General features: G+C 40.0%; 2 protein-coding genes across 3 annotated transcripts in view; both read left to right on the top strand.

Annotated features, from left to right (window-relative positions):
* The window catches only part of LOC143876949 (uncharacterized), a 57580-nt gene that overhangs the window by 13033 nt on the left and 16753 nt on the right, over positions 1 to 27794 (top strand). The gene's annotated exons all lie outside the window — the stretch shown is intronic.
* Positions 6850 to 10059, top strand: LOC143892724 (uncharacterized). The gene is made up of 4 exons (XM_077397577.1): positions 6850 to 7145; positions 7242 to 7485; positions 7662 to 9044; positions 10051 to 10059. The coding sequence occupies exons 1-4, from the start codon at positions 6850 to 6852 to the stop codon at positions 10057 to 10059; spliced, it is 1932 nt and encodes a 643-aa protein (XP_077253692.1).

The following is a 27794-nucleotide window of genomic DNA, read 5'->3' as shown; positions in this document are numbered from 1 at the left end:
TGCAACTCTCATTTTACATTGCTCATGTGTTAGCTGAATAGGGTGAAGGGTTTTGAGTATTCCAAATGTTTAGCTTGTTTAGTATGCTCATGTTTTTCATGATTTTTGAGATAGTATTTTCCAGTTCATAACTGATGGACAAATTTGACACAGGGATAAGCTTTAATCTTTGTCAAGCAATGCGCATCCCATATTCATTGTCTATTCGTTCAGTCCTATACATTTTTGAACCACTATAAACCATGTGTATATTGTCCATTGAGTATATGTGTTGAACTGTTTTGAAGAGGTTTATTTTTAGACGTATAGCAATGAAGATTTATTTCTTGAAATCAACAGAAATTTTGGGATAACAATTCTTGCATGATTACTTGATTGCTTCGTATATTGTTATGAGCATTATATTCATTTTATAGTAAGGGCGATGAAGGAGTTATCCCAAGCCCATCTTTTAGGGCGATGTAGATATCATTTAATATGTTTCATTTAACCTACTGAATATTTAATATTTGTCTTTTATACTAAGCTTTGAGTTAGGGTTTGAAGACAATAATAAATGGATTGTTCAGGTGAGAATGTCTTGAGGCTTATAATACTTATTTATTTATTTATTTAAATAAATTGTTAATAGGAAGAAGGAGATCAGATGACTACTCTGATCGATATTATCGACATGAGTACTGTCTGATCTCAAGGCGGGATTAGAAATATTATCATGTGTATTTGATATCAGATGATTACTTTGGCATCATCTGATTTCATTGGAGTCCCCGTATTGGGGTTTGTGGTTGGTTTTGAAGTGTTTGATATTGTTTTTACTATATTAGGCTATCCAGCGGCTGGTCTGGACTAATTAATGTTATTTATCATTTTATGATTGTTATTAAATTGTATATTCTTCTTTGCTTAGCATTTGATTTATTTTTAGAATAAAATTTGCGATTATCTGGTAGCATTTTCTTCTCTTTTTGATAGACTAACACAGTCTTTTAGATTTTGTTAATTTCTTTAGATATTAGAATTCTCTCTCGTTGCAAGGGCGATGAAGGCGCTAGCCCAAGCCCATCCTTAGGGGACTTGCTCAGTCCAAGTTGCATACCTCTCCTTTGTATATAGGAGACTTGCCTAGTCTCATTCTCTTACTAACCCTCCTCTTTGTGCGTCGTTTGGTTTTGGGAGAACACCCTACTCGGCTTGGCTTCATACCCCTATCCTATATGGGTATCTGGTTGCACATTTGTTGCACCCTAGGGCTAGGTAGCTGTCCAGCCCGGCTGGGTGTTTTACCTTTGCCAAATATGCACAGGGTCTTTTATTCCTTTTTTACGTCATTTGTGTCTCGGAGACAAGCCTTGTCTCATGTAGAGAGTTTCCCCTTTAGGAGGCTTACCTAGCCTCATGTTAGAGTGGCCTCCTCTTTTAGAGTGAGTCTTTGACTCGGTAGTGTTATTAGAGAGTCTCTGACTCATTTGTTCCTCCTCTCTAGTGTTATTAGTTAGGAGTTTTTCCATTAGAGACTAACTCAGTCATATAGAGCCTTCCCTGCTTAGGATCTTAGATTATTTTCTCTGTTCTTGGGGCACTATCTTTCTTGTTGTGGTTTGTCTCTTTGAGACGCCAGTTTCTTGTTATGGATCGTCTCTTTGAGGCGTTAGTTTCTTGTTCGGGGTTTCCCCTTTGGATTTAGGGCTTTGCCCTAGTTTGTGGTTGTTCTTGTGTGTTCCCGGGAAGATTGAAAACATTTAAAGGTCCTGAGCATTGGAAAAGCTTTAAAATCCAAAAACATTAGAAATTTAAAACCCAAAAACATTTGAAAACTTTAAAAATATCAAAAACATTTAAAAATATAAAAAACCTTAAAAAAATATAAAGTGTTGAGTGTTTCTTTTAGAAGCGTAGTTTGAGAGTTCGTTTCGAACTACGTTGGCTTGATCCTCTTCCACGAGGTACGTAGTGCAGCTTGAGATTCTTATCTCAGGTCCAGCCAAACCTTTGTAAATAAATCATTTACCCATTTTAAGAAAAAATACCAAAAATCTTCAAAACCTTGTTTTCAACAAGATCTTCCTCTAGAGTTAGTAGTTTGTCCTAGATAAAGAGTTTTAGAGTTTTGAGTTTGTCTTTGATGTGTTGTGTGGTTTGTTTGTGTTTGTGTTAGAGTTAGGAGTTTGTCCTAGAGTTATAGGAGCGCCTCCGTCCAGTCAGTTGGCGATTCATATCGCCGAATGATGATTAAGTCTTGGATACGCTAGTGATCCCATTGTTTCCCTTAGGGCGTACAGCCTAGCTACACATAGATTATAGGAACCACCTGCATTAGCTTAGGGCTAACCTGCATTTAGTTAAGGCATATAGGGTGTCCTAAAATCTACAATCCATTGGAATTTAAATAATCACACAAGAAGCTTTAAGAACTAGTCCGGTCTTTTAGATCGAGTCTAGGATAGAGGTCTAGATGTCTTAGGCATCATAGCTTAGAATAGGTGCGAAGAACTACGTTGCCTTGATTCTCGTGGAGGCGGGGATACGTAGGCTTCTTTGGATGAACATCAGATCATCTAAAGACTCGGGCCTAGGTATAGATTAGAGTCTTAGGGTTGTATAGTATCGAGTCATTTTTCTATGTCTTGCAGTGTTTTCTTACTTTATTGCGCAGACCTTATACTTTTTTGGTATGTCATGCATGTGTTTGTTCATCAGAACTTAGACACCCATTAGGCATGTCACTTATAACCTAGCTATGCTTAGGTGACGCATGTTTCTTTTATTTTATCTTGTGTGCCTTTGATTTCATCTCCGAGACATGCATGATTAGATAGACGTCTTCTCGGAGATATTCATTCCCATTCCATATGATTTTCGCCCAAAGCTCTTCAAAATTATTAAGTAAATGGCATAAGAGACCAGGTGTTTGCACTTGGGCGGATGAGGTGCTCTTTAGACCTTCCGAATTCGTAACCAGGCACGAACCTTATTTTATATCTCTGGTTATCCGTTGCAACAGAGCATAGTATGGGATCCAGGGCCCATTTGCCTTTTTCCTTGGATGGCGACTCTTCTTTGTTTAAGGTACGCCTCGAATCTGGGCTAGTCCCCGAATCGAGAGGTATCTCACCTTTGTATCGCCACTCATGCTGTGAGGGGCACTTCTTTCGAGAGTTCCTTAGTAGAGCTCTCCATTCACGTGGATGATCCTGAGACTGACTCGCGTGGGGGCACACGTCCCTCACCGCCGACTCTCTCGGATCGGGGTCCACAGGCTGGCGACTCTGCTGGGGAAGTTCTCTTTCGAGATATTGCCTAACTCTGTTAAAATGTCATTTGTTACTAACTTTGAAGAATTTTGAATTAAAATCATTATAAATGGGAATTTAATCGCTTAGAATCCACGGGCACCAAATAGGTGTTTAAAATAAGGGATTCACACACTACACAACATACATCATTTTTTATTTTCATTTTTCTTTTATTGATTTTTGTTATTATGGGCTCCACGGGATAGATACAATGCGTGCCAGATGGGATGTCATTACCCTACTAGTACTATTGTATCTATTTCCAAGCTATGCGCCAGAGCTGCAGCCGTAGACACTGGGTGTGCTGGTGTTCTACAGCAGCCGATGAGCGATGAACATACTCTGTATAATGCTGGGTGTGCTGGCATTATACATCAAGGGTATGGTCATAAGCATAGTACCCTGCAGAAATGCCTGGGCCTTACTTTTATTTCATTATATTATGTATATATATTAGCTGCTCCCTTTAGAACCAAAATTAGGGAACCCTTGCTAGGACATTATATATATGTACTCATATAGGACGAACATGTGCGACCAGCATATGTGAGCCTAGGATAGAAGTTAGCCTACCCATGTAGTGTAGAAGGGCAAGTCACGCCGTGATTGCCCGCCGCATTATCTAGTACACTCACAGACACTTTTGAGTCAAGATTTTCTTGGCTCTGCTAGATCAGGTTAGGGCTGGTGCCCCTGGTTAGGGTATGTATGTATATATGTACGTGCATGTATTATATCTATTTGTAGATTAGGACCTGTATCCTAGATTAGGTTTCCGTATCTATCTCAAATCGTGTATTCCTTCGGACCTGATCGATGACATTGCTTTTACTTGGTCGTCACCTGGGTCGTGATCTATCCTGTGATTTTTTATCATATGATTATTCCAGTATCTTAGGTTTATGTCCAGAAGATTTCTTAATCTATTATTATCAGTTAGAGCTTTCTTGTTCTTTCAGTTGTGGGTTTAGCCGATGACTTTCTTTTATCACCTTTTATGGCCATGATCTAATCCCTGATTCCTCGTTGTCCTGATCGGCCTTTCTGCTAACCTGTTAGACCAGGTTCTGTCTGTCAATAGAATTTTCTGGTCTAACTGTCAGCTACATAGCTTCATTCTTCAGTCTTCCAAAATGGTTAATCGTTTTCCCCGGTCTTTATCCTGATCATGGTCTATGTTTTGTCTCCTGAGTGTATGGTAGTGTTCCTTCGTACATGTACTACTCATTGAGTCGATGTACAGTTTTGCTATCTTCTTGTACATACCCTATTTGTCGAGTCAGTCGTTCAGATTAGGTCCTTTTTGCAGTAGATGTTCCAGATCTGATTCATCCTATTTGCAATCTTTTGATGCATTTGATAGTGTTTCCTCTACTTTTGTTGGGACTATATCTGTCATTTTGTCTTTAGATTATGCGAATCTCTCCTATATATTCAGTTTTGTTGGTTGGTTAGATTAGAACCCTCTTTTTCAGTGAGGGATTCCTGGTTTAATCAATAATATGTACATTCTTTCAGAATCACCTAATTAGTGGTTTGTACTTGTCGCTTCCGTGGCCATGATCTTCATTTCCCTCTGATCGTGAGTTCATTCATGTTGTGTACACAGATCCATGTCATGTATGTATATTATACTTCGATTGTGTACCTTTTCTTTTGATGTGTCATAGATCCATGTTGTATATGGATATTACTTATTGGGTTGAATTTTGTTATCTACATGCTCTGTCTTAGATATGGTTGATAGCCTGTTCGCTATCTCTGTGACCATGATCTATCATTATCGATCCTCTTGATCATATAGTTGTCAGTGTTCATCATCAGATTTGAGATCCAGTCTATGACCTACTTCTGTCATTTTGTGGCCGTGGTCTACCTTTCTGATCTATTCGAAAGTCTATGATTATGGATGAACAAAATCAGTGTCACCAGTTGTATCCTTCCCATATGATCGGTCAAATTTATCCCTATCATTTTGTTATTCAGGATCATCTTCACTTTTTCCTGATCTTATCCTATCTGTGATTAGGTATAATCATGTCGAACAAAGTGATGAGGAGCTGGATAAGTGAGTCAATTCAAGCTCTTCCGCGCGAGCGTGCAGAGTGGAGTATGGCCGACAAGTTCATCAGCACGTTTAATCATTTGAGCGCATCCGGTGTGAACTGGCAATTTCTTCAAGCAGCTGCAAAACTTTGGGATCCTATTCTTCATGTTTTTCAATTAGGTCCCTTTGAAATCTGTCCTATATTCGAAGATTGGTGCGCCCTGTTAGAACTCCCACCTGAGGGACTCTGGATCCAACCTTCGAGTATAGCGTCTCCTCGTTCCCTTTTTTGTAAGCTTTTCGAGAACAAAACTGTTGATGCTATACCCTATTTCAAGGAAACGTACGTGCAATTCGATGACCTCATTGAGCGTTTTTCTAAAAGCATTGACCCTACCGATTCCCGTTTTCAAAATTGTCGGCGCAATGCTTTAATCTTTGGTGTCCTTGCACGTCACGTTATTCGTGAAGACTCCAGTATTGCCCCAGTGACTTTACTGAGTGTGGTCGACCAAATTAGTGAAGGAAGGAATCCTGTCCCAATCATGCTAGCGGAAACCTTCTCTGGGCTGGATCTTATTGCTCGGCAAGAGGTTAAAGATAACTTCCATGGGTGTGTCAAACTGCTTTATCTGTGGCTTTGTGAAAAACTCACCATCCTTCGGCCGCGGAGCTCCCTTCAGTACACCCTCAAGGATCACCTTTCGTGGCAACCAATGGCCAATAAACCCAAATCCATTGATGAGTGGCATAATTGGTTGCAGCACGTGGAGAAGGATCAATTCCACTGGGTGAGTCATTCATGTTTATACGTTATCACTAGTACTTACCCACACCCATTTGTGTATCTTATGGGTTTGGAGAAGTCAACCTTTTATGCACCCACTCGTTTACTTTACCAGATCACGGGAAATCCATGTCCTCCCGGATTTGTAAATCCTCCTCCTTGCGAAAAGCTTACTCCCGATCTCATAAAGTCTATTGTAGCTGCTTGGGGAAACAAGGTTACATATAAAAGATTTGCTTTATCATCTAAGGTCCATCGGAAAGAGTTACCAGAAGAGCCCGTGAGCAAGAGAGCTCGGATTGAGGAATCTTGAAAATCCATGTCATGTTTTGTTTTTTTATTTTATTTCTGCATTTCACATCATTGTCAGTCTGCTTATCCAGCTGTGATTAGAGAACAATAGTTTTCATCCTTTGTAATCACAATTTGAATTTTGTTAATGAAAGTGTGTTTTTGTTTCTTTTGTCATTGTTTGATCAAAATAGTTTATCTCGATTATCAAAATTTTAATCTAGTGCTTATACTTCCATTTCAGGATTCTTAATTGAGCAACCATTGCTCCTAAGAAAATCCTTGTTTCAAAATCAACCTGGTCCCGTCAGTCCGCTGATTCCAGGCTGAGTCGTTTTTCTTCCTCACCAATTTCTTTTACCTCCCCTGCATTACCTTTCTCCAATCTCCAGGAAATCCCTTCGCCTGTCCAATTTCCTATTGCACAGATGGCTGACTCTGGAAACGCTATAGCTGAGATGAGTGAGATGATGAAGGCTATGCTTCAACAGATGAATAATATGAATGAAGAGATAGCCCGTCTGAAAAATGACAGAGAGTCTACTTCCAGAGAACATGTAGCTCAGCACCCATCAGTTATACCTCCTCCCCCTCCTGCAATGGCCGGGCCTGCGGTCTTGAACGTCGAAGACGATCTTGATAATGAGCAGTATGAAGAGGAAAATCGTCATCCTAATCTGAATAGAGCCAATGAGGACAGAGCGATGGCGGACAGAATGGATAGGCTGGCCCAAGAGATGGAAAACATAAAATTTCAAGGCCCGAAAAAGTTGAACATGGCCGATTTTATGTTATATCCGGGAGTCACATTGCCTCCTAGATTCAAAGTTCCGGACATGGATAAATACGATGGGACCGGGTGTCCTCGAAGCCATCTAATGTCAGTTCTTCCGCTTTTACAACAGCATGGTCTATCTCCGGAGCAAGTTGCTCTATTATTTCCTAGATCCCTTGTTGGAACAGCTAAGAAGTGGTTCCTAAGTTTGAAAACAGAGGAGATCCGAACTCTAGAGAATATTGCAAATAAGTTCGTCGAGCAGTTCTCCATGGAGGAGGGAATCGACGTGACTAAGAGAGATTTGAAGGCTTTGAAACAGGGCCATAATGAAACCTTCACTTCCTTCATCCGTAGATGGAGAAGGAAAGCTGCCCAGATGACTCATCGGTTGTCAGATGAGGATCAGATCAAGATTGTGGTGAAAAATCTTCACCACAATATTACCACCATATGGCTATCCAGTATTTCCTCGATTTTAACCATCTCATTAAAACTGGGACCCAGATAGAAGATGCATTGGCTAAGGGCCTGAGATCAAGAGTGTCGTCAGATGGCAGAGAAGGGAAGCGACCTGTGATGGCGCCGAAAGAGGTCCATAATGTCAATTATGTCAGGCCGCCCCCACCCAGAGTAGTTACTGAAGTAAGAAGGCCGACAATGGAGCAGAAGCCTCTTCGTCATTTTGATCCCCTTCCGTATTCTTTGTCCGTAGCTTTGAAGAAGCTATTGAAGGACAAGAAGATCAAGCTGCCTGACATTAAGCCTCCTCCCAACCCGTTGCCAAGATCCTGGAGAGAAGATCAGTTCTGTGATTATCACCGCAACACTGGCCATATCACTGACAGGTGTTTAGCTTTGAAACACCAAATTCAGAACATGATCGATAGGAAGGAACTGTCAATCCAGTTACCAAATGTAACTAGAAACCCCCTTCCTACGCATGCAATGCCACCTCCATCCTCGGTCAATGTCATTTGCGCCGAGGAGTCTGTCATTGATCCAGCTTCCTTCATATGTGCTGTGGAATCCGAAAAACCCTATGTCTGGAAATTTGAAGAAGAAGATCAGTGGGCAGAATCCGAAAGGCCGTATGTTTTATCCTGGAATGACCCTGATATGGCTGGGCCATCAAACCAGTCACATGTTTTCCAGTGTGAGGATGAAGAGAAAGAATCCGAATCTCTGTACGTCTTAAGGGTGAGTGATGATGAGGAAGAAGAGATACAAACCCCATACATCCTTAAGATAGATGATGAAGATCTGTTACTCCTAAACGATCAATGTGATGAGCTCCGCCACGTCACACGGGGTGGACGAGTCTTTAAGCCAGCTGAACTCAGAGTTGATAATCCCGCTGAAGTTGCGAGAGGGGTTGATAGTCAGAGGCAGAAACAGAGGCTTGAGGAAGAAGAAGATAACTTGTTGAATCAGCTTAAGAAGACACAAGCTAATGTGTCCATTTGGGGTTTATTAATGGCATCGCCGAAGCACAGACAGGGTGTACTTCGTGAATTGAACTCGTCCCAGGTATCAGTTGAGATCACTCCTGACGAGCTGGTCGGTTTGGTAGCCATGACCAAAGCTTCAAAAGCTTTATCTTTCTCAGATGAGGACTTGCCTTCAGAAGGAAAGGATCATACTCGTCCTCTCAAGATTACCCTGCTTTGCAATCAGAAGAAAGTCTCCGAAGTACTGGTAGACAATGGGTCAGCCTTGAACGTGTGTCCTTTGAGCACTGCCACTACTCTGGGGTTTGGGCCTGAAGACTTCATTCCGTCTGAGCAGGGTATACTGGCATATGATGGAACCCGAAGAGACGTTATTGGAACGTTGGCTACTGAGATTGTCATTGGAGGAGAAACCTTTGACATTGAATTTCAGGTGTTAGATATCAAGACTTCTTTTTGTCTGTTGCTTGGTCGACCTTGGCTGCACAAGGTTGGAGTTATCCCTTCCACACTTCATCAAAAACTGAAATTCATTCGAAGCAACCGGGTGATCACAGTCAAGGGAGATCCCGAGCCAGAAGTCGGACAAATATCTCAAGAGCTTGTTACTGAAAACACAAGAGATATCAGTCTGACAGGATTTTCAGTGGAGGTTTCGGCTATCACCATGAAAGAGGCTATGAGTGAAGAAATTATGTTTCTCTCTAGCACCAATACTCGGGTAGTCAAGATGATGCGCCGATTTGGGTATCTCCCGGGGGCAGGTTTGGGAAAGAATATGCAGGGTCCGACTGAGCGGCCTGAGTTGAAAGCGGTTGACGGATTATTTGGGTTGGGATACAAGCCGACTCGTAAGGAGATGCAAGAAATGAGAGCTTACATGTTTAAATGGGCAGAATGTCGCCGCAAAGGTTTAGAGTTTCCAATGGGACCTTTCAGCAAAGTCATGAATGGTAGATTCCGAAAAGAGGGAGCTGATTGCCCTTATTATGGTTTCTCAGAGCCATGGTATGATGAGAATGGGACCAAGCTGCCGGGTCTTGAGATTTTCTTTGCAGATGAGCTGCCAGCAGAATTTTACAGTAAGCGGATTGCGGAGGCAGTAGTGACAGAGGAACCAGACTCAGACTGGATTGAGAACTTCGAACCGGAACTCCTGAATTCTTTGTTTCAGACTGAGGCACCAGTCATTGCTATGATTGGAAGAGATGCACCTTTTCTGAACCCAGAGGACTATATCACCCCAGCCGAGGGACCTCTGGATAACTGGACCTCACAGGTTATACCCCAAGTAGTCCTTCAGTATACTCCAGTCTCTTCAAAAGAGTCAGTTGTTTCAAAATTTGTGTCAGTTTCTGAGTCCATCCCAGAGTCTGTCATTTCTAACTTTTCTTTTGATGCAGGTACTGTAGAAGTCGGGTCTACCTCTGGAATGGGTGACGAGTCTGTCCTTGGTGGTGTCGAGTCCGAGTCTGAGGGCGTATTCATTGATTCTTTGGCTGTACATGTTTCTCATCGCGTCGATACTGATGTCGGCTTATTTTTTCATTCTGTTTCAAAGTCTGTAACGCCTGATGTGGGCAAGTCATCTGATGTAATCATTCATTCCGATGAAATAAAAGATTCTTTTGCTTACATTCCTGTACTTGTCTCTTCTACTGATCCTGCTTCTAAACCTGATCAAGTAACTAATAATGATAATCAAGACTCCCCCTCTAATGAGGTAGCCGACGAAACTCCCCTTGAAATCAAGCATATGATTCAACAAGAGGAGAATCGCCGCGCTAAACCACTTGAAGAGGAAATTGAAACCGTAAATATAGGTGATGAAACCTTAATTCGGGAAATACGAATTGGCAAAATTTTATCTCCTGAGGAGCGTGAAGAATTAATCACCTTGCTAAAAGAGTTTAAGGAGGTTTTTGCTTGGTCTTACGACGACATGCCGGGATTGAGCGAGGATATTGTCCAACACAAATTACCTCTAATCCCTGGCATCAAGCCTAAGAAGCAAAAACTCCGGAAACTTAAAACAGAATGGGAGTTGAAAGTTCATGACGAGGTTAAGAAACTACTCGAAGTGAAATTCATCGAAGTAGTCGAGTACCCTGAATGGCTTGCAAATATTGTACCTGTGCCCAAGAAAGATGGAAAAGTCAGGATGTGTGTCGATTTCAGAGATTTGAACAAGGCAAGTCCGAAAGATGATTTTCCGCTTCCGAATATTGATCTCCTGGTTGACAATACCGCTGGACATGCACTCTTATCCTTTATGGATGGATTCTCAGGGTATAACCAGATCAAAATGGCACCTGAGGACATGATGAAGACGGCATTTATTACTCAGTGGGGGACATATTGTTACAGAGTGATGCCATTTGGTCTCAAGAATGCTGGTGCCACCTATCAGAGGGCCGCGACTACTCTTCTTCATGACATGATTCATAAGGAAGTCGAGGTCTATGTAGATGACATGATTGTCAAAGGCAGGACTCGGCCAGAGCATACAATCGCTTTGAGAAAGTTCTTCGAGCGAATCCGAAAGTTTCAGCTTCGCTTGAACCCTAATAAATGTGTATTTGGGGTCACGTCAGGGAAGTTGCTTGGATTCATGGTCAGTGAAAGAGGAATCGAAGTAGACCCTCAGAAGATCAAGGCTATCCAAGAAATGCAACCACCAAAGACAGAAAAGCAGATTCGTGGATTCCTTGGCAAAGTGCAATACTTGAGGAGATTCATATCTCATTTAACTATGACATGTGAACCAATCTTCAAGTTATTAAAAAAGAATTCCTCTAAGAAATGGAATGAAGAATGTCAGGAAGCGTTTGAAAAGGTCAAGCAGTGCTTGTCTTTGCCTCCTGTCTTATCCCCGGTCATTCCTGGTCAACCGTTGTTGATGTATTTGTCCATCACGGATACAGCAATGGGTTGTATGCTTGCTCAGCAGGAGGCAGGGTCTAAGAAAGAAAAGCCCATTTACTACATCAGTAAGAAAATGTTGGAGTATGAAATCAAGTACACTGTCTTGGAAAAGACGTGTTTAGCATTGGTCTGGGCGACTCAAAGGCTTAGACATTATCTTCTGTCGAACAAGATATTTTTGCTCTCACGAATGGATCCGTTGAAGTATTTGTTCGAAAAACCCGCTCTTACTGGAAGAACAGCCAGATGGTTGCTATTACTGTCTGAGTTTGACATCACTTATGTCACTCAGAAATCAATTAAGGGGCGGGTCATCGCTGAGCAGCTGGCTGATGCTCCTATTGAAGAGAATGCTTTTCTGAAGGCTGATTTTCCTGATGAAGAGATTATGGACATTGAAGAAGAAACTCCGAGTTCCAAGTGGCTTATGTACTTTGACGGAGCTGTCAATAATCATGGTCAAGGAATAGGGGCAGTTTTGGTATCTCCAAAGAAGGAGTACATTCCGTTATCCATCAAGTTGCAATTTGAGTGCACCAATAACATGGCAGAATATGAAGCATGCATCGCAGGACTTGAGGCAGCTTTGACTTTGCGAATTCAAGACATCGACGTATTCGGAGATTCAATCCTGATCATTTGTCAAATAAATGGGGATTGGAAGACAAAAGAGGCGAGGTTGATCTCATATCATACTTATCTCGAATCTCTGGTCAAAAAGTTCAGGAATGTCACCTTCACTCATCTGTCGAGGACAAGAAATCACTTTGCTGATGCTCTGGCTACTCTGGCATCAATGTTGGACATTTCTGCTACAATGGAGGTTCAACCTTTAGCTGTAAGGTTGCAATGGGCTCCAGCACATGTGAATGCCATTGAAATATCTGCCAGGTGTCCAGATGGAAAACCATGGTATACAGATATCAGAAATTTCATTTCAGGCAAGGGACATCCGCCTGAAGCTTCCAGCAAAGAGAGGAAAACTCTTCAGAAGTTCGCTGCCAATTTCATCATTTGTGGTGAAGAGTTGTACAGAAGGTCATTTGACGGTATTCAGCTTCTGTGTGTTGATGAAGATCAGGCTGCAGAGCTCATAGAGCAAACACATGAAGGTGTTTGTGGTCCTCACATGAATGGTAAGATGCTGTCAAGGAAAATCCTTAGACTTGGCTTCTATTGGCCCTCAATGGAAACAGATTGTTTCGCATTCGTGAAGAAATGTCATAAATGCCAAGTCTATGCGAATCTTATTCATGTGCCTCCGTCAGAGCTGCATTCTATGACCTCGCCATGGCCATTCTCAGTATGGGGAATTGATATCATTGGCAAAGTCTATCCCAAATCGTCAAGTGGGCACGAGTACATCTTGGTGGCCATTGATTATTTCACGAAATGGATAGAAGCTGCTTCATATGCTTCCATAACTTCCAATACAGTTGCGAAGTTCATCCGTGCGAATATCATTTGCAGATATGGAGTACCTCATGAATTGATTTCTGATAATGGATCTCACTTCAAGAAAGAGGTAGTGCACCTGTGTGAAGAGTTTAAAATCAAGCATCATAAATCATCTCCTTACAGACCGCAGACCAACGGGGCTGTAGAAGCAGCGAATAAGAATATCAAGGTCATAATCAGTAAGATGACCGAGACTTATAAGGACTGGTCGAACAAGCTTCCTTTTGCTTTATGGGCTTACAGGACATCGATCAGATCCTCTACAGGTGTAACTCCATATTCTCTAGTGTATGGAATGGAAGCAGTCCTCCCTGTTGAAGTGAGAATCCCGTCTCTAAGAGTTATGATGGAAGCAAATCTGCCAGAGTCTGAGTGGGCCAAAGCCAGACATCAGGAATTGCAGATGATTGATGAAAAGAGGCTGAGAGCCTTGTATCACATCCAAGGGTATCAGAGAAGAATTGAAAGAGCCTTTAACAAGAAAGTCAAGGTCCGAGACCTGAAACCAGGAGATCTCGTCTTGAAGTCTTACAGGGCACCGGTGTTTGATCCCAGAGGGAAGTTCAGGCCAAATTGGTCTGGTCCTTACATTGTTGATGAAGTCCTGCCTGGAAAAGCCGTAAGACTCCTCAATGAAAATGGAGAAAAATTAACAGAACCTACAAACCTGGACCAACTAAAAAAGTACTATGCTTAGATACACCAGGAGGTCGTCTTTGATCGATCAGAGCTTAAAAGCCAACAACCTCGAAGTCAAAAATCATTTGCAAACACTTTGAGCCTAAAAATAAAAACATTCTTTCTTTGATAAACTTAAACCAGGGGCATCTTTTATGACTTGCGTCATAAAATATAATAGCCTGAACTACGTCATGACCTGATCCCTCTCTACAGGGTACGTAGGTAGCCTGATTAATTCGGGTTCGGTCAAATCCTTCAAACCTTTCAAATCCTTAAAAAAAAAAAAAAGAAGGAAAGAAAGAACAAAATAAACAATTTTTGAAACCCAAATGGGCGAACTACGCGGGCCTGATTCCCATTTCTTTGGGGATACGTAGGCAGTCTGGAGGGCCAGATTCGGTCAAATACATGAAAACTTACCAAATGTTAACCTGTTTGAACCCAAGCCTACCTAAAAGTCCTTCTGGTGTACTTAGGCCCAGGTTTGTAGAGAAACATAAAGAAAATAAAAAAAAATAATGGAGTCTTAGACCCGCTAGACTGAAAACCCGCAAGGGCGGTCTAGGCAAAAGTTAGGGTCATTTGCCCGCTAAGCTGAAAACCTGAAAGGGCGGCTTAGACAAAAATTAAGGCGTGCGGTCCGCCAAATCGAAAACCTGAAAAAGCGATTTGGTCATGGCAGTGACTTCATAAAGGACAGAACCTCTGAAAGCCAGTAAGACTTTCATTTCTTCGGCAGCACTACTTCAAAGTCTGAGTAAGCATCGACGGAAATTCTTCTGACACTCTCAAGGCTAAGGGGGTTAAGACTAAGCAATCCAAGGGAATAATAACCATGATGGAAATACCGGAAAAAGGAATGAAACACCTTTAAATACGGTTTTCAAAAGATTTTAAGAGTGGTAGACTGTACCATTTTAAAAATATTTATCAGACTAAGAAGCAGATTCAGTCTCTCTTAGAGTTCAGGTCATTGTGCCCGTCGAAGTCCTCGTTTGCTGGTTGTCCAGGTCTTTTTCTATGTCAAGTCAAGGTCGAATTCCAGAGTCCTGTGTGGTTAATATTCCTCCCAAGGCTGGGATGATAAAAAAAAATGAATGATGAATTTGTATCCCCTCAAGGGTGATGTGCAGCAGAGTGAAGTTCAGAAGATGATTGATTCTCAAGTCCATATGGCAGTCTTCAAGCCCATATGAAATGGCAGAGATCGTCAGAATTGAAAGGCAATTGTCGGGCAGATACAGCCTGTTGTAAACCTGAAAGCTTTGTAACCTCAGATGTTCAATGAAATGAAATTTTTTAACCATTTCCTGTGATTTGCTCTCTTATGAATCTGTCATGGAAGTATTTCATGCTAGGGGCATCTTTTATGACTTACGTCATAAAAGATATCAAGCGTGATGATAACTAGGATAGCTATTCTCAGCAAATGAAAACCAGAGAAGCTTGAGCACAATCTTTGAGCCAGTCTCTTCAATCAAATTGTTTTTTTTTTTTTTTTTTTTTTTAAAGTCAAGTTTTCAGAAAATCTTATCTCTAGCGGGGTCTAGAATTTGCTCCTGCAATCGTCAAACCCTCAGCAAAATGCTTTTCACTCATTCTAAAAGGGTCAATACCTGGAATTTTCTTCAAGTTTCTTGAGTTTTATCTTCAGCAAAGATCATGCATTTTCAATCATTCTTGGCGAAGAATGACTTATTCACCTTGTGGAATCGATCAAAGTTAGTCATTTCTTCAATCATTTCAATGAATTTTCCTTTCATTTTAAAAAATATTTCGCCAATGGCTCCGCGATTTGGAGTTTGGTCATTTCTTTCACCATTTGAAAGATTTTAAAAGCTGTTTTCGCCAATGGCTCCGCAATTTGGAGTTTGGTCATTTCTTTCATCATTTGAAAGATTTTAAAAAGCTGTTTTCGCCAATGGCTCCGCGGTTTGGAGTTTGGTCATTTCTTTCACCATTTGAAAGATTTTGAAAGCTGTTTTCGCCAATGGTTTCGCAATTTGGAGTTTGGTCATTTCTTTCATCATTTGAAAGATTTTAAAAAGCTGTTTTCGCCAATGGCTCCGCGGTTTGGAGTTTGGTCATTTCTTTCACCATTTGAAAGATTTTAAAAGCTGTTTTCGCCAATGGCTCCGTGATTTGGAGTTTGGTCATTTCTTTCACCATTTGAAAGATATAAAAAAAAATATATTTTCATGGCATTCAAGTCCATTTTCACATGGCATTCAAAGTCCGTTTTCACACGGCATCCAAAGTCATTTGAAGTCCATTTTCACATGGCATTCAAGTCCATTTTCACATGGCATTCAAAGTCCGTTTCCAAGCGGCATTCAAGTCCGTTTCTACACGGCATTCAAATCCATTTTCTCTCCAAATTTCAAGATCATTTGCAATCAAATCTGTCATTTAATGTTTTGCAAGAGAGGCTATCTCGTCAATATGTACTGAGTTAAGAGTTGGAGAGAGGCTATCTCACCAGCGTTTGCAGAGTCAGAGTCTGGTGAAAGGCTATTTCACCATGTATCTTGTGGATATCATTTTCAAAAATCAAAAATCAAAAATTTTAAGCTCTTTAATCTTGGGCCAGTCAAAATGTGTTGTCAGTTCAGCTTTGACATTCGCGCGACATGCACGCTCTGCCAAAGAGGGGCATCTGTAGACACCCCATTTTGACCGTGCCCTAATCCCTTCATGTTTGAGCAAAGCCTCATCAGATAAATGAGATAGAACCCCAAATTTCACCCCAAGCTAGCTTAGGGTCCTAGCTAAGCCCCTGCAAAGTTTCAGGAAGAGCCGAGCTCGTTTGCCCAGCAATCAGGTTGAGAGGGTGTGTGTAGTGTAAATGGGGGGTGGCCCACTAGGTTTTTCATTTTTACCCTAAAAACCTTGTATTTTAAAAAAAATTCAAGTTATCCAAAGACCCCAAATACCCATGAATACATTTTCAGAAGCCTTAGGATCTCAGAATTGTCTCGGCAAAATTTCAGAAAAATCCACCAAGAAAATTCGAAAAAGACAAGCAGAGTTAGTGCAGTTATCAAGCTGTAGGGGGGTGAATCATCCGGTCAGGGTCGCACATTTGTGCGCTTATCAGTGGTAGTGCCAATATCATTTCTGAAATTTTCTATAAGAATGAAAAATCATCAGCTTAACAAAAAAAAAAAGGAGAGAGAGAACGAGAGATTATTTTCTTCCCCAAATTCCCTAAATCCTATCTCCTCCGATCTTCTTTTCCGTCAATCCCCGGCCATTCACCGGCCAATCTACAGTCAAATTCCGATCATCCTTCAGCCAATTAGCTCTTGTTCTACATAAAACTAGGAAATATTAGATCGTTGCTATTCTCTCCCAAATCTCATTACAGAAACTTTTAATTTTAGATTTGAAACCCTAACTCCGGCCTAGCTCCGGTAGATTTCCAGTCAAGAGATCTCTCTAGTTCCTCGTTTTTTTTTTAGATCTGTCACTCAAAACTTTACATCTGTCCATTAAAATCGTAGATCTGTTCATCAAAACCCTAGATCTAGATCTTGAAACCCTAATCCTTTTGTTTTTTCTTCTCTGTCCGTTTTTTTTTTCCGGCAGTAAAACTCCGGTCATCTTCTTTGGCAAGTCTGTCGAAGCTCCGGTCAGTCATTGTCCTCTTCGATCAGCGAGCTTTTCTCTAAAACTAAGAACCGGTGCCGATTTCCAGCGAGCTTCTAATCATATTCCTTGAGATTCCGACTTTTCTCCGGTGGATTTTTCTGACTCCGGTCAATATATCTTTTACGACATTAAGGATATTTTAAGGCATTTTTCACTTTCAAAGAAGAAATCAGCAGATATTTGGTTCAATTTTCAGAATATTGCAAGAAACTGTTCATCAACTTTAAGAAAAGGTGTGAAATTGTCAATAGCAAGTAAGATCTTCATCTTCTCTTATACAATTTCAAGATCTGATTGATTTTTTTTTACTACTGATAAGCCATTGAATTTTATCAAATTCGGAACTATACATAATTTAATCCATGCCTTGTATAATTTGGAGTCAGTTCATTTACTTGAGGATTCAATTCATGTCCTATGTTATAAAGTTGACTTATTCATTCGTAATCCAGTTTATGTTCTGTATATAGTTCAACTTATGTTTTGAATGATATAAGGTCTGTTTAGTTCTTATCTTTTATATTTATAAAAATCACTCAGTTCATGTATTGATATGATAGGTAATTGATTCACCCATTTATAGTTCAATCTTACTCTGTATGTTTATACAAAATTAGCTCATCCATTTCTGTATCTCAGCTCAGCCATGCCTATGTGTGTCTGTATGTAACCTTGTATTAATAAAGGATATCTTTTTATATAAAAAAGAAGAAGAAGAAGAAATGTATTCTTGGGATGGTTACCTTATAGCTTTACTTTGTATTTGTTTCAGAGGCTTGGTTACCGTTCAATGAGTTTTATGTGCTCTGTAGTTGTGGTTTGTAAAAGTTCAAACAGGCACAATTACTGTTCATCTTTGCCTAGTTGTTGTCTTATAATTTCCTACACTTCACAACTATGATTTGGGCACACAGTTGTTATCTTGTAATTTCTTGCACTTCACTGTTATAATTTCAGATGGGATAGAATCATATTAGTGTTATTTGGCATTTCATAACTGCTGTCCTATAGCTTCCTGCACTTTATGATTATGGTTGGCATTTGGTCCATAAGTCCATACAATTTGTCACACCTTGCAAATTCCTGTTTAGCCCAGTTTTGTCTCACCTTGCTGCCCTGTTTGTTCACATCTTACTCCCATGTTAGCATAAATATTATCCACATTTTCAATTCCTTATTATGTGTAATTCTGCTCATAAGTGCTGCTCCCAGTTTCACATAGATTCAGTTTAACAAATCTATTTGCAATTCATCCAGTTTTTATGTGTTAAATTCTGCACATATCAATCTCATTTTTATGCACAAATATGTTCATGTTTTTGCCCCAGTTTTGACACTAATTCTACATGTACCAGTCCAACTTTATGCATAAATCTGCCCATGATTCTACCCCTGTTTTACACAAAATCCGTCCATAAGTTCGGCACAGTTTTATGTACAAATCTGATTATATTTTGGTTTATTTTTGATGTACAAATCTGTACATATCATCTTCAGTTACACACGAATCTGTTTGTATTTTGGTCCGAATTTATGCATAAAATTTGTCCATTACCACCCCATTATTATCTGCATTTTAAGGAAAATATATAATTCATTTTTTTTACAAAAGCAGATTATCCAGTACACACATTAAGGGGAGTAGTGTTGACACCACTATGGTCATCATGTACACTATTTTGACTCACTTTTGATTATCCATTTGAAGAATGATATTAGTCTAATCAGGCATGACAGTTACATAGTTTGATTTTTTATGGGCAAGCTAGAGCATTTTGAGCTCAAAATTCAGCCACCGTTTTGGACATGAATCTGTCCACATTTTCAGTTTTGTCTTAACATAATTTGTCCATAAATTCTAGCTTACATTTGGCAGCCACTCTCACTTTCAAAATATGTAACCGCTACTTCACTTAAGCATTTGGCAGCCACCTTTTCACTTTAAAAAAAAAAGAGAGTATAGTCTGCATTTCATTTTGGCATTTGGAATCATTCTTTTGCTTAGGATATGTACAATACTCTTACACTCCTTAATATTTGCAGCCCTCATGGTGCTTTTACATGTGTATCTCTCTTTTACTTTGATATATGCAACTCTCATTTTACATTGCTCATGTGTTAGCTGAATAGGGTGAAGGGTTTTGAGTATTCCAAATGTTTAGCTTGTTTAGTATGCTCATGTTTTTCATGATTTTTGAGATAGTATTTTCCAGTTCATAACTGATGGACAAATTTGACACAGGGATAAGCTTTAATCTTTGTCAAGCAATGCGCATCCCATATTCATTGTCTATTCGTTCAGTCCTATACATTTTTGAACCACTATAAACCATGTGTATATTGTCCATTGAGTATATGTGTTGAACTGTTTTGAAGAGGTTTATTTTTAGACGTATAGCAATGAAGATTTATTTCTTGAAATCAACAGAAATTTTGGGATAACAATTCTTGCATGATTACTTGATTGCTTCGTATATTGTTATGAGCATTATATTCATTTTATAGTAAGGGCGATGAAGGAGTTATCCCAAGCCCATCTTTTAGGGCGATGTAGATATCATTTAATATGTTTCATTTAACCTACTGAATATTTAATATTTGTCTTTTATACTAAGCTTTGAGTTAGGGTTTGAAGACAATAATAAATGGATTGTTCAGGTGAGAATGTCTTGAGGCTTATAATACTTATTTATTTATTTATTTAAATAAATTGTTAATAGGAAGAAGGAGATCAGATGACTACTCTGATCGATATTATCGACATGAGTACTGTCTGATCTCAAGGCGGGATTAGAAATATTATCATGTGTATTTGATATCAGATGATTACTTTGGCATCATCTGATTTCATTGGAGTCCCCGTATTGGGGTTTGTGGTTGGTTTTGAAGTGTTTGATATTGTTTTTACTATATTAGGCTATCCAGCGGCTGGTCTGGACTAATTAATGTTATTTATCATTTTATGATTGTTATTAAATTGTATATTCTTCTTTGCTTAGCATTTGATTTATTTTTAGAATAAAATTTGCGATTATCTGGTAGCATTTTCTTCTCTTTTTGATAGACTAACACAGTCTTTTAGATTTTGTTAATTTCTTTAGATATTAGAATTCTCTCTCGTTGCAAGGGCGATGAAGGCGCTAGCCCAAGCCCATCCTTAGGGGACTTGCTCAGTCCAAGTTGCATACCTCTCCTTTGTATATAGGAGACTTGCCTAGTCTCATTCTCTTACTAACCCTCCTCTTTGTGCGTCGTTTGGTTTTGGGAGAACACCCTACTCGGCTTGGCTTCATACCCCTATCCTATATGGGTATCTGGTTGCACATTTGTTGCACCCTAGGGCTAGGTAGCTGTCCAGCCCGGCTGGGTGTTTTACCTTTGCCAAATATGCACAGGGTCTTTTATTCCTTTTTTACGTCATTTGTGTCTCGGAGACAAGCCTTGTCTCATGTAGAGAGTTTCCCCTTTAGGAGGCTTACCTAGCCTCATGTTAGAGTGGCCTCCTCTTTTAGAGTGAGTCTTTGACTCGGTAGTGTTATTAGAGAGTCTCTGACTCATTTGTTCCTCCTCTCTAGTGTTATTAGTTAGGAGTTTTTCCATTAGAGACTAACTCAGTCATATAGAGCCTTCCCTGCTTAGGATCTTAGATTATTTTCTCTGTTCTTGGGGCACTATCTTTCTTGTTGTGGTTTGTCTCTTTGAGACGCCAGTTTCTTGTTATGGATCGTCTCTTTGAGGCGTTAGTTTCTTGTTCGGGGTTTCCCCTTTGGATTTAGGGCTTTGCCCTAGTTTGTGGTTGTTCTTGTGTGTTCCCGGGAAGATTGAAAACATTTAAAGGTCCTGAGCATTGGAAAAGCTTTAAAATCCAAAAACATTAGAAATTTAAAACCCAAAAACATTTGAAAACTTTAAAAATATCAAAAACATTTAAAAATATAAAAAACCTTAAAAAAATATAAAGTGTTGAGTGTTTCTTTTAGAAGCGTAGTTTGAGAGTTCGTTTCGAACTACGTTGGCTTGATCCTCTTCCACGAGGTACGTAGTGCAGCTTGAGATTCTTATCTCAGGTCCAGCCAAACCTTTGTAAATAAATCATTTACCCATTTTAAGAAAAAATACCAAAAATCTTCAAAACCTTGTTTTCAACAAGATCTTCCTCTAGAGTTAGTAGTTTGTCCTAGATAAAGAGTTTTAGAGTTTTGAGTTTGTCTTTGATGTGTTGTGTGGTTTGTTTGTGTTTGTGTTAGAGTTAGGAGTTTGTCCTAGAGTTATAGGAGCGCCTCCGTCCAGTCAGTTGGCGATTCATATCGCCGAATGATGATTAAGTCTTGGATACGCTAGTGATCCCATTGTTTCCCTTAGGGCGTACAGCCTAGCTACACATAGATTATAGGAACCACCTGCATTAGCTTAGGGCTAACCTGCATTTAGTTAAGGCATATAGGGTGTCCTAAAATCTACAATCCATTGGAATTTAAATAATCACACAAGAAGCTTTAAGAACTAGTCCGGTCTTTTAGATCGAGTCTAGGATAGAGGTCTAGATGTCTTAGGCATCATAGCTTAGAATAGGTGCGAAGAACTACGTTGCCTTGATTCTCGTGGAGGCGGGGATACGTAGGCTTCTTTGGATGAACATCAGATCATCTAAAGACTCGGGCCTAGGTATAGATTAGAGTCTTAGGGTTGTATAGTATCGAGTCATTTTTCTATGTCTTGCAGTGTTTTCTTACTTTATTGCGCAGACCTTATACTTTTTTGGTATGTCATGCATGTGTTTGTTCATCAGAACTTAGACACCCATTAGGCATGTCACTTATAACCTAGCTATGCTTAGGTGACGCATGTTTCTTTTATTTTATCTTGTGTGCCTTTGATTTCATCTCCGAGACATGCATGATTAGATAGACGTCTTCTCGGAGATATTCATTCCCATTCCATATGATTTTCGCCCAAAGCTCTTCAAAATTATTAAGTAAATGGCATAAGAGACCAGGTGTTTGCACTTGGGCGGATGAGGTGCTCTTTAGACCTTCCGAATTCGTAACCAGGCACGAACCTTATTTTATATCTCTGGTTATCCGTTGCAACAGAGCATAGTATGGGATCCAGGGCCCATTTGCCTTTTTCCTTGGATGGCGACTCTTCTTTGTTTAAGGTACGCCTCGAATCTGGGCTAGTCCCCGAATCGAGAGGTATCTCACCTTTGTATCGCCACTCATGCTGTGAGGGGCACTTCTTTCGAGAGTTCCTTAGTAGAGCTCTCCATTCACGTGGATGATCCTGAGACTGACTCGCGTGGGGGCACACGTCCCTCACCGCCGACTCTCTCGGATCGGGGTCCACACATTGTTACAGGTCTCTACATCATGCACTCTCTCTACACCTCCTATGCGCTTCGTCGTGGTTCGCTGCTCCAACCCATCACCACTACTTCATCGTTGTTTCGACCTAAGGTGTCGAGCTGATGCCCCACCTACTTGCCCGACAAAACCACACTGTGTAGAGGAAGTTCTGGTTCACTGCTCTCACACCCTATTTTTACCTTCTTTTAGTTAAAATGAAGAAAAAAATCTCATCATAGTTTCAAACCAAGGTGTTAAGAAACCCCACCGACTCATAGAATCGTGTTCTCCCAGTCTGATTGTTTGACCTTGGGTGCGGCTACGGGTGTTATTTATCAAACATAGGTGGTGTGAATTTCAGCCACCATGTATCAGAGAAAGAGAGAAAAAAACACCCTCTCTTCTCTTTCCTCTTTTCTTTCCCTCCACGTAACCCTTATCTTCTTCCAACAAAAGTCTCCTCTGCCCCTTTTTTTATTTTATTATTAAATTATTTATTCTACCCTACCATCTTCCCAAAAAATCAAGTACCGTTCTCTCTCTCTCTCTCTCTCTCTCTCTCTCTCTCTCTCTCTCTCTCTCTCTCTCTCTCTCGTGCCTGACAAAACAAGTAACCCACCTCTTGATAAGATTCCATCAATACACCGATGCACAAGTAATACATCTACAGCGATGTGGAAAAACCTGACCCGGCCCAACCCAACCCGAGAAACTATTTTGGGTAGGGCCAGGTTTAACAATCGTGGGCTTTTCCAATAAAACCCCGACCCGACCCGAGATAGTTTCTCGGGTAGGGTAGGGTTCGGGAAAACCTGACCCGCCCGACCTGAGTTGCAACCCTACCTTTCATGATCTCTCCAAACCGTAACACTAAACAACAAATAGTCACTAGACATCCAACTTCCCCACCTACTTATACTTCTTCATAATCATACTCCACAATTGTGATTGTTCCTTTCCAAAGCACCACATCCACTAGCTCAAAAATGCAAAGTTCATTGCTCTAAGACTTACGAAGCCCAAACTACCCGCCTTCTTTGGCTTGCATACAGCCTACCAGCTTACCAAGTGGTACTTCGTACATTCCTCCTTAGCTTTGGCTAAATCAGTCTCAAATCCCCTGTCCTCCTCATCATCTGATGAAGGGAGGCCATAAAGATTGTGAAAAAGGACGTGGGTATCATGTATAGGGTAAACACTAGGGTCATCCAAATCGATACCAATAGGGGTGGAAGCTTGGCCTTTGTCAGAAGAACTTGAGTTGGTATTACTCGGAGACAAGAGTGTGGCTGCTTGGGAGATAGGTTCCTCAACAATATGTGAAAATGATTTCCTTATCTCTTTGTTCTAGAGGAAGATCTTTCATAACTTCTTCAATCTCTCAAGCACACACCAAGGCACCAAAATAATGCCATGAAATAAATAAGCATGTTGGCATGCATAGACATAATGAGCGCCCCCCCCCCCCCCCCCTTCCCAAAAAAAAAAAACCCAAAAATAATAATAAATAAGAAGAAGATTAAAAAAGAAAAGAAAAAAAAGAGATAAACGTGACTTTACCATTCAGGGAAAAAAAAGGATAAACGTGACTTTTTCTAATGGGAAAGCTTCTTTTCCCCACTTCACTCAATCCTGGATCCCGCAAGCTCTTATGAGGTCTCACAATGCACAGAGCCTATACAAAAGACTTTTTCATTCCTTAATCTTCATTAATTTATTTATTTTGTACCTCTAATCCGACAACAAAAGTTGATGCTTAGCAAAAGGGGTAAAGCAGATAGAAAAAAAAGAAGATAAACGTGACATTTTCTAATGGGAAAATAATAATATATCCGAGAGTTCATCAATTTCTTTATTTTGTGCCTCTAATCTAAGAACAAAAGTTTATGCTTAGCAAAAGGGGTAAAGCAGATAGAAAAAAAATTTAAAAGCTAGCTCAGGAAAATACTTAGTGATTTTAGTAATGATCTAAATTTTAGGGGGATTCTAGTTGATAAAATTCATCACAGGGTTTTTGCTAGTTATCCCTATAAACATCTTCAAGGTGCAATAATTAATTCATTATCTTGCACCACTACTTGCAATAGTCCATTCTCCAAATGAAACTTCATAAAGTAATAAAAGTGGCCTTAACCATTCTAACCATTTGAGAACGTACTTTCACCAAAATTATGTAGAATTTGCTAACCGGACTAATCGAATAGAATTCCCAATTCAACGTCACAAAAATAAGTCTTTTTGCAATAGAAGACGGGTACAATAATTCGATCAGATAAATTGAACCGGTCAAATATAGATAAGGCCCAAAAAATAGCAGTAACAAGCTCAAATGTAATATGTGAAAAAAGAAAAGTATAACACTGACTAGCCATTAAGCTGAAATCAAACCGAGAGAGGTTGCGTCAATTCTCGCATAGAAATATCAATCGAGCCTTTGGAAATGTCTCCTTAAAAAAAAATCATAGCTACTGAAATTTTAATGGAAGCACAAAATTATTATAAATTATAGGTCGGGAAAATGTCCTTGATCTTTAAGAAAACCTTGCAGTAGTGTCAAGGGATGTACTTAGTAGCTGGCTTCCATCTCGAGAGAATATAACACTGACAACCGCCTGTGAATGTGCACGCTCAAGACGGCGCAAGCAATGCCCATTCCTCAAACGCCACACCTGAAAAAAAATTAAATCAACCCAACATGAAGTGATGTTTAAGAATAAAAAGCAATTTACCATGTCTAGAAGTTACAAATCAGGTTCAATAAAAGAAATTTGCATCAACAATAACTTGTCGCCTATCACGGGTTGACAAAATACACAATGCAAACCATCTATCAATTGGAATACAACTAAAAGTATAACTTATATCTAATTAAATTAATATGATTAAACCAGATACCAAAACTCTAGACTTCGCATCCCAACCCCAAGACAATCTATCTCCCAAGAGAACCCTCTTTGTAACCATATGGGATTTTTTTTTCTTTTTTCGATAGCATAACCATATGGGATTTTAAGAAGTTCCAAAGATAGGTAGATGATTTTCGAACATAGGTGGCTACTGATGTCTTGATAGTAATTCAGTAGGCCATCCTGTGGAGATGAGACGACCAGAAAATCGCACTTATCAGATGATTCCTATATATATATATATATATATATATGAGGAAACTGTTGGTGAGCTTAAGCTCACCAAACTTATGGTGAGCTAGCTTGCCCAATCACATGGGGGCCCACTTTGTTAGGATGATCCAAAGCATTCATTTGAAAGTCCCTTGCATAGATGGGGGGTGTACTAAAAATCAGCTCCATAGGATGGGGGGTGTACTAAAAATCAGCTCCATAGACAATCTATCAGCTCCATGGGTATAAACGTTTTCTGCGTGATACCTCAGATAAGTTATCTGAGCAACAGCTCAAAAAATCATGTGGGCCCACATTGTTTGGATGATCCAAAGCATTCATTTGATAGGCCCTTACATAGATAGGGTGTGCCCAAAAAATCAGCTCCACAGGATCACCCTAACCCTTCGATTTTTGGAGGTTGAAAATGGACAGATTTGTGGAGGTTTATACCCCTCCACTTTAACCTCCACAAATCGAAGGGTTAGGATAATCCTGTGGAGCAGATTTTTTGTGCACACTCTATCTATCTTTGGACTATCCAAATGAATGCTTTGGATCATTTTTTGCACACGCACGCACGCACGCACACATATATATCCCAGAAAATTGCACTTATCAGCCTCTCTGCATAGCAGGAGTAAGCCTGCGTACATCTAGCCCTCCCCAGACCCCGCAATGGCGGGAGCCTAGTGCACTGAGGCGCCCTTTTATATATATATATATATATATATATAATGCTAGCCTTGGACAAGTCAATTAATGATATTAAAGGGTCTGACAGAAAAACAATTAAATAAACTATATATATATATATATATATATATATATATATATATATACATATAATGTTTGGACAAGTCAAATAATGATATTAAAGGGTCTGCTAGAAATACAATCAGAGAAACACATTTTTTCTTGTAAGGTAAAGGCGTGTATTTTTTTATTTTATTTTTTTTGAATGGTGAAGGCATATATTATTATTAAATGGGAAAATGTTCAGGAAAGAAAAACAAACAGGCACAGCAACCAGGGATTGTGAAACACGGCCAGATGCGTAAAGAAACTTGTTGGACAACTTAGATGTTGTCCAGTAGGGTCTGATATATGGCTTGATTGAATCCAGAAATTAGAAATGTAAATAAATCAGTACTTAGCTTTTGTAGAAAACGTTTCTGTAAAACAGATCGAGAAGAAGAAGGCTGAATCGTGCCACTGGTCACTCTCCTTAAGAATCGTATCCGCCCCCTACCGGTGCAAATCGGGATCCGCGAACCGATGCTCCAAGATAAAACAGCCAAAGTTGGCTCCAGTCCACGTGCACTCGCTGACTGGTCCACCCAGAATCACCGTAGAACTGTGCTCAGATCAGAACGGAGGAAAGGAAGAAGACGAGTAGAAACTTTGATATTTTCTGTAAAAACTATATTCTCCAATGGTGTTGTTCTCTTCTTTTTATAGATGAGAATATGACTGTTGGATGATAATTAATCACCACTAAAAGACAAAAACGTTTCTCTCCAACAGTCATATTTGTGACTGTTGAGATTTGAAACGGTTTTGCAATTAAGGGGTGTATCTATATAAAACATGGGGTAAAAAGAAAAACTGTTTTTTTGGGCAATAAAAATAACCTTTTTTATTTAATACCCAAACCCAAACCCAAACCCGGACCCGGACCCGGGCCACGGCCACAGCCAGGCGAGGCGCGCGCGCGTGTGTGTGTGATTTACATATGGGCTTGTGCTCTTCTAAAAGCCCAAGACCCAACAAATTCTAAAGCCCCTTGAAGGCTCAAGCCTTTCTCCAACTCTCCATCTTATATGGATGAGAAGAATTTTCTTCCAAAGCGATGTGGGACTATTAATTTGCCTTTGGTTTTGAAAACACACCACAAGCACACTCACCAAGATCTTGGGTTCAAGTCCCCACACATGCAAAAGTCTTTTGCTTTAAAACAAGAGAGGG

Source organism: Tasmannia lanceolata, unplaced genomic scaffold (genome assembly GCF_043159265.1).
Source record: "Tasmannia lanceolata isolate RefF3 unplaced genomic scaffold, GAP_Taslan_0.1 ptg000002l, whole genome shotgun sequence".
Taxonomy (NCBI): domain Eukaryota; kingdom Viridiplantae; phylum Streptophyta; class Magnoliopsida; order Canellales; family Winteraceae; genus Tasmannia; species Tasmannia lanceolata.
Note: the sequence above shows the minus strand (reverse complement) of the source record. Positions and strands in the feature narration are given on the sequence as shown.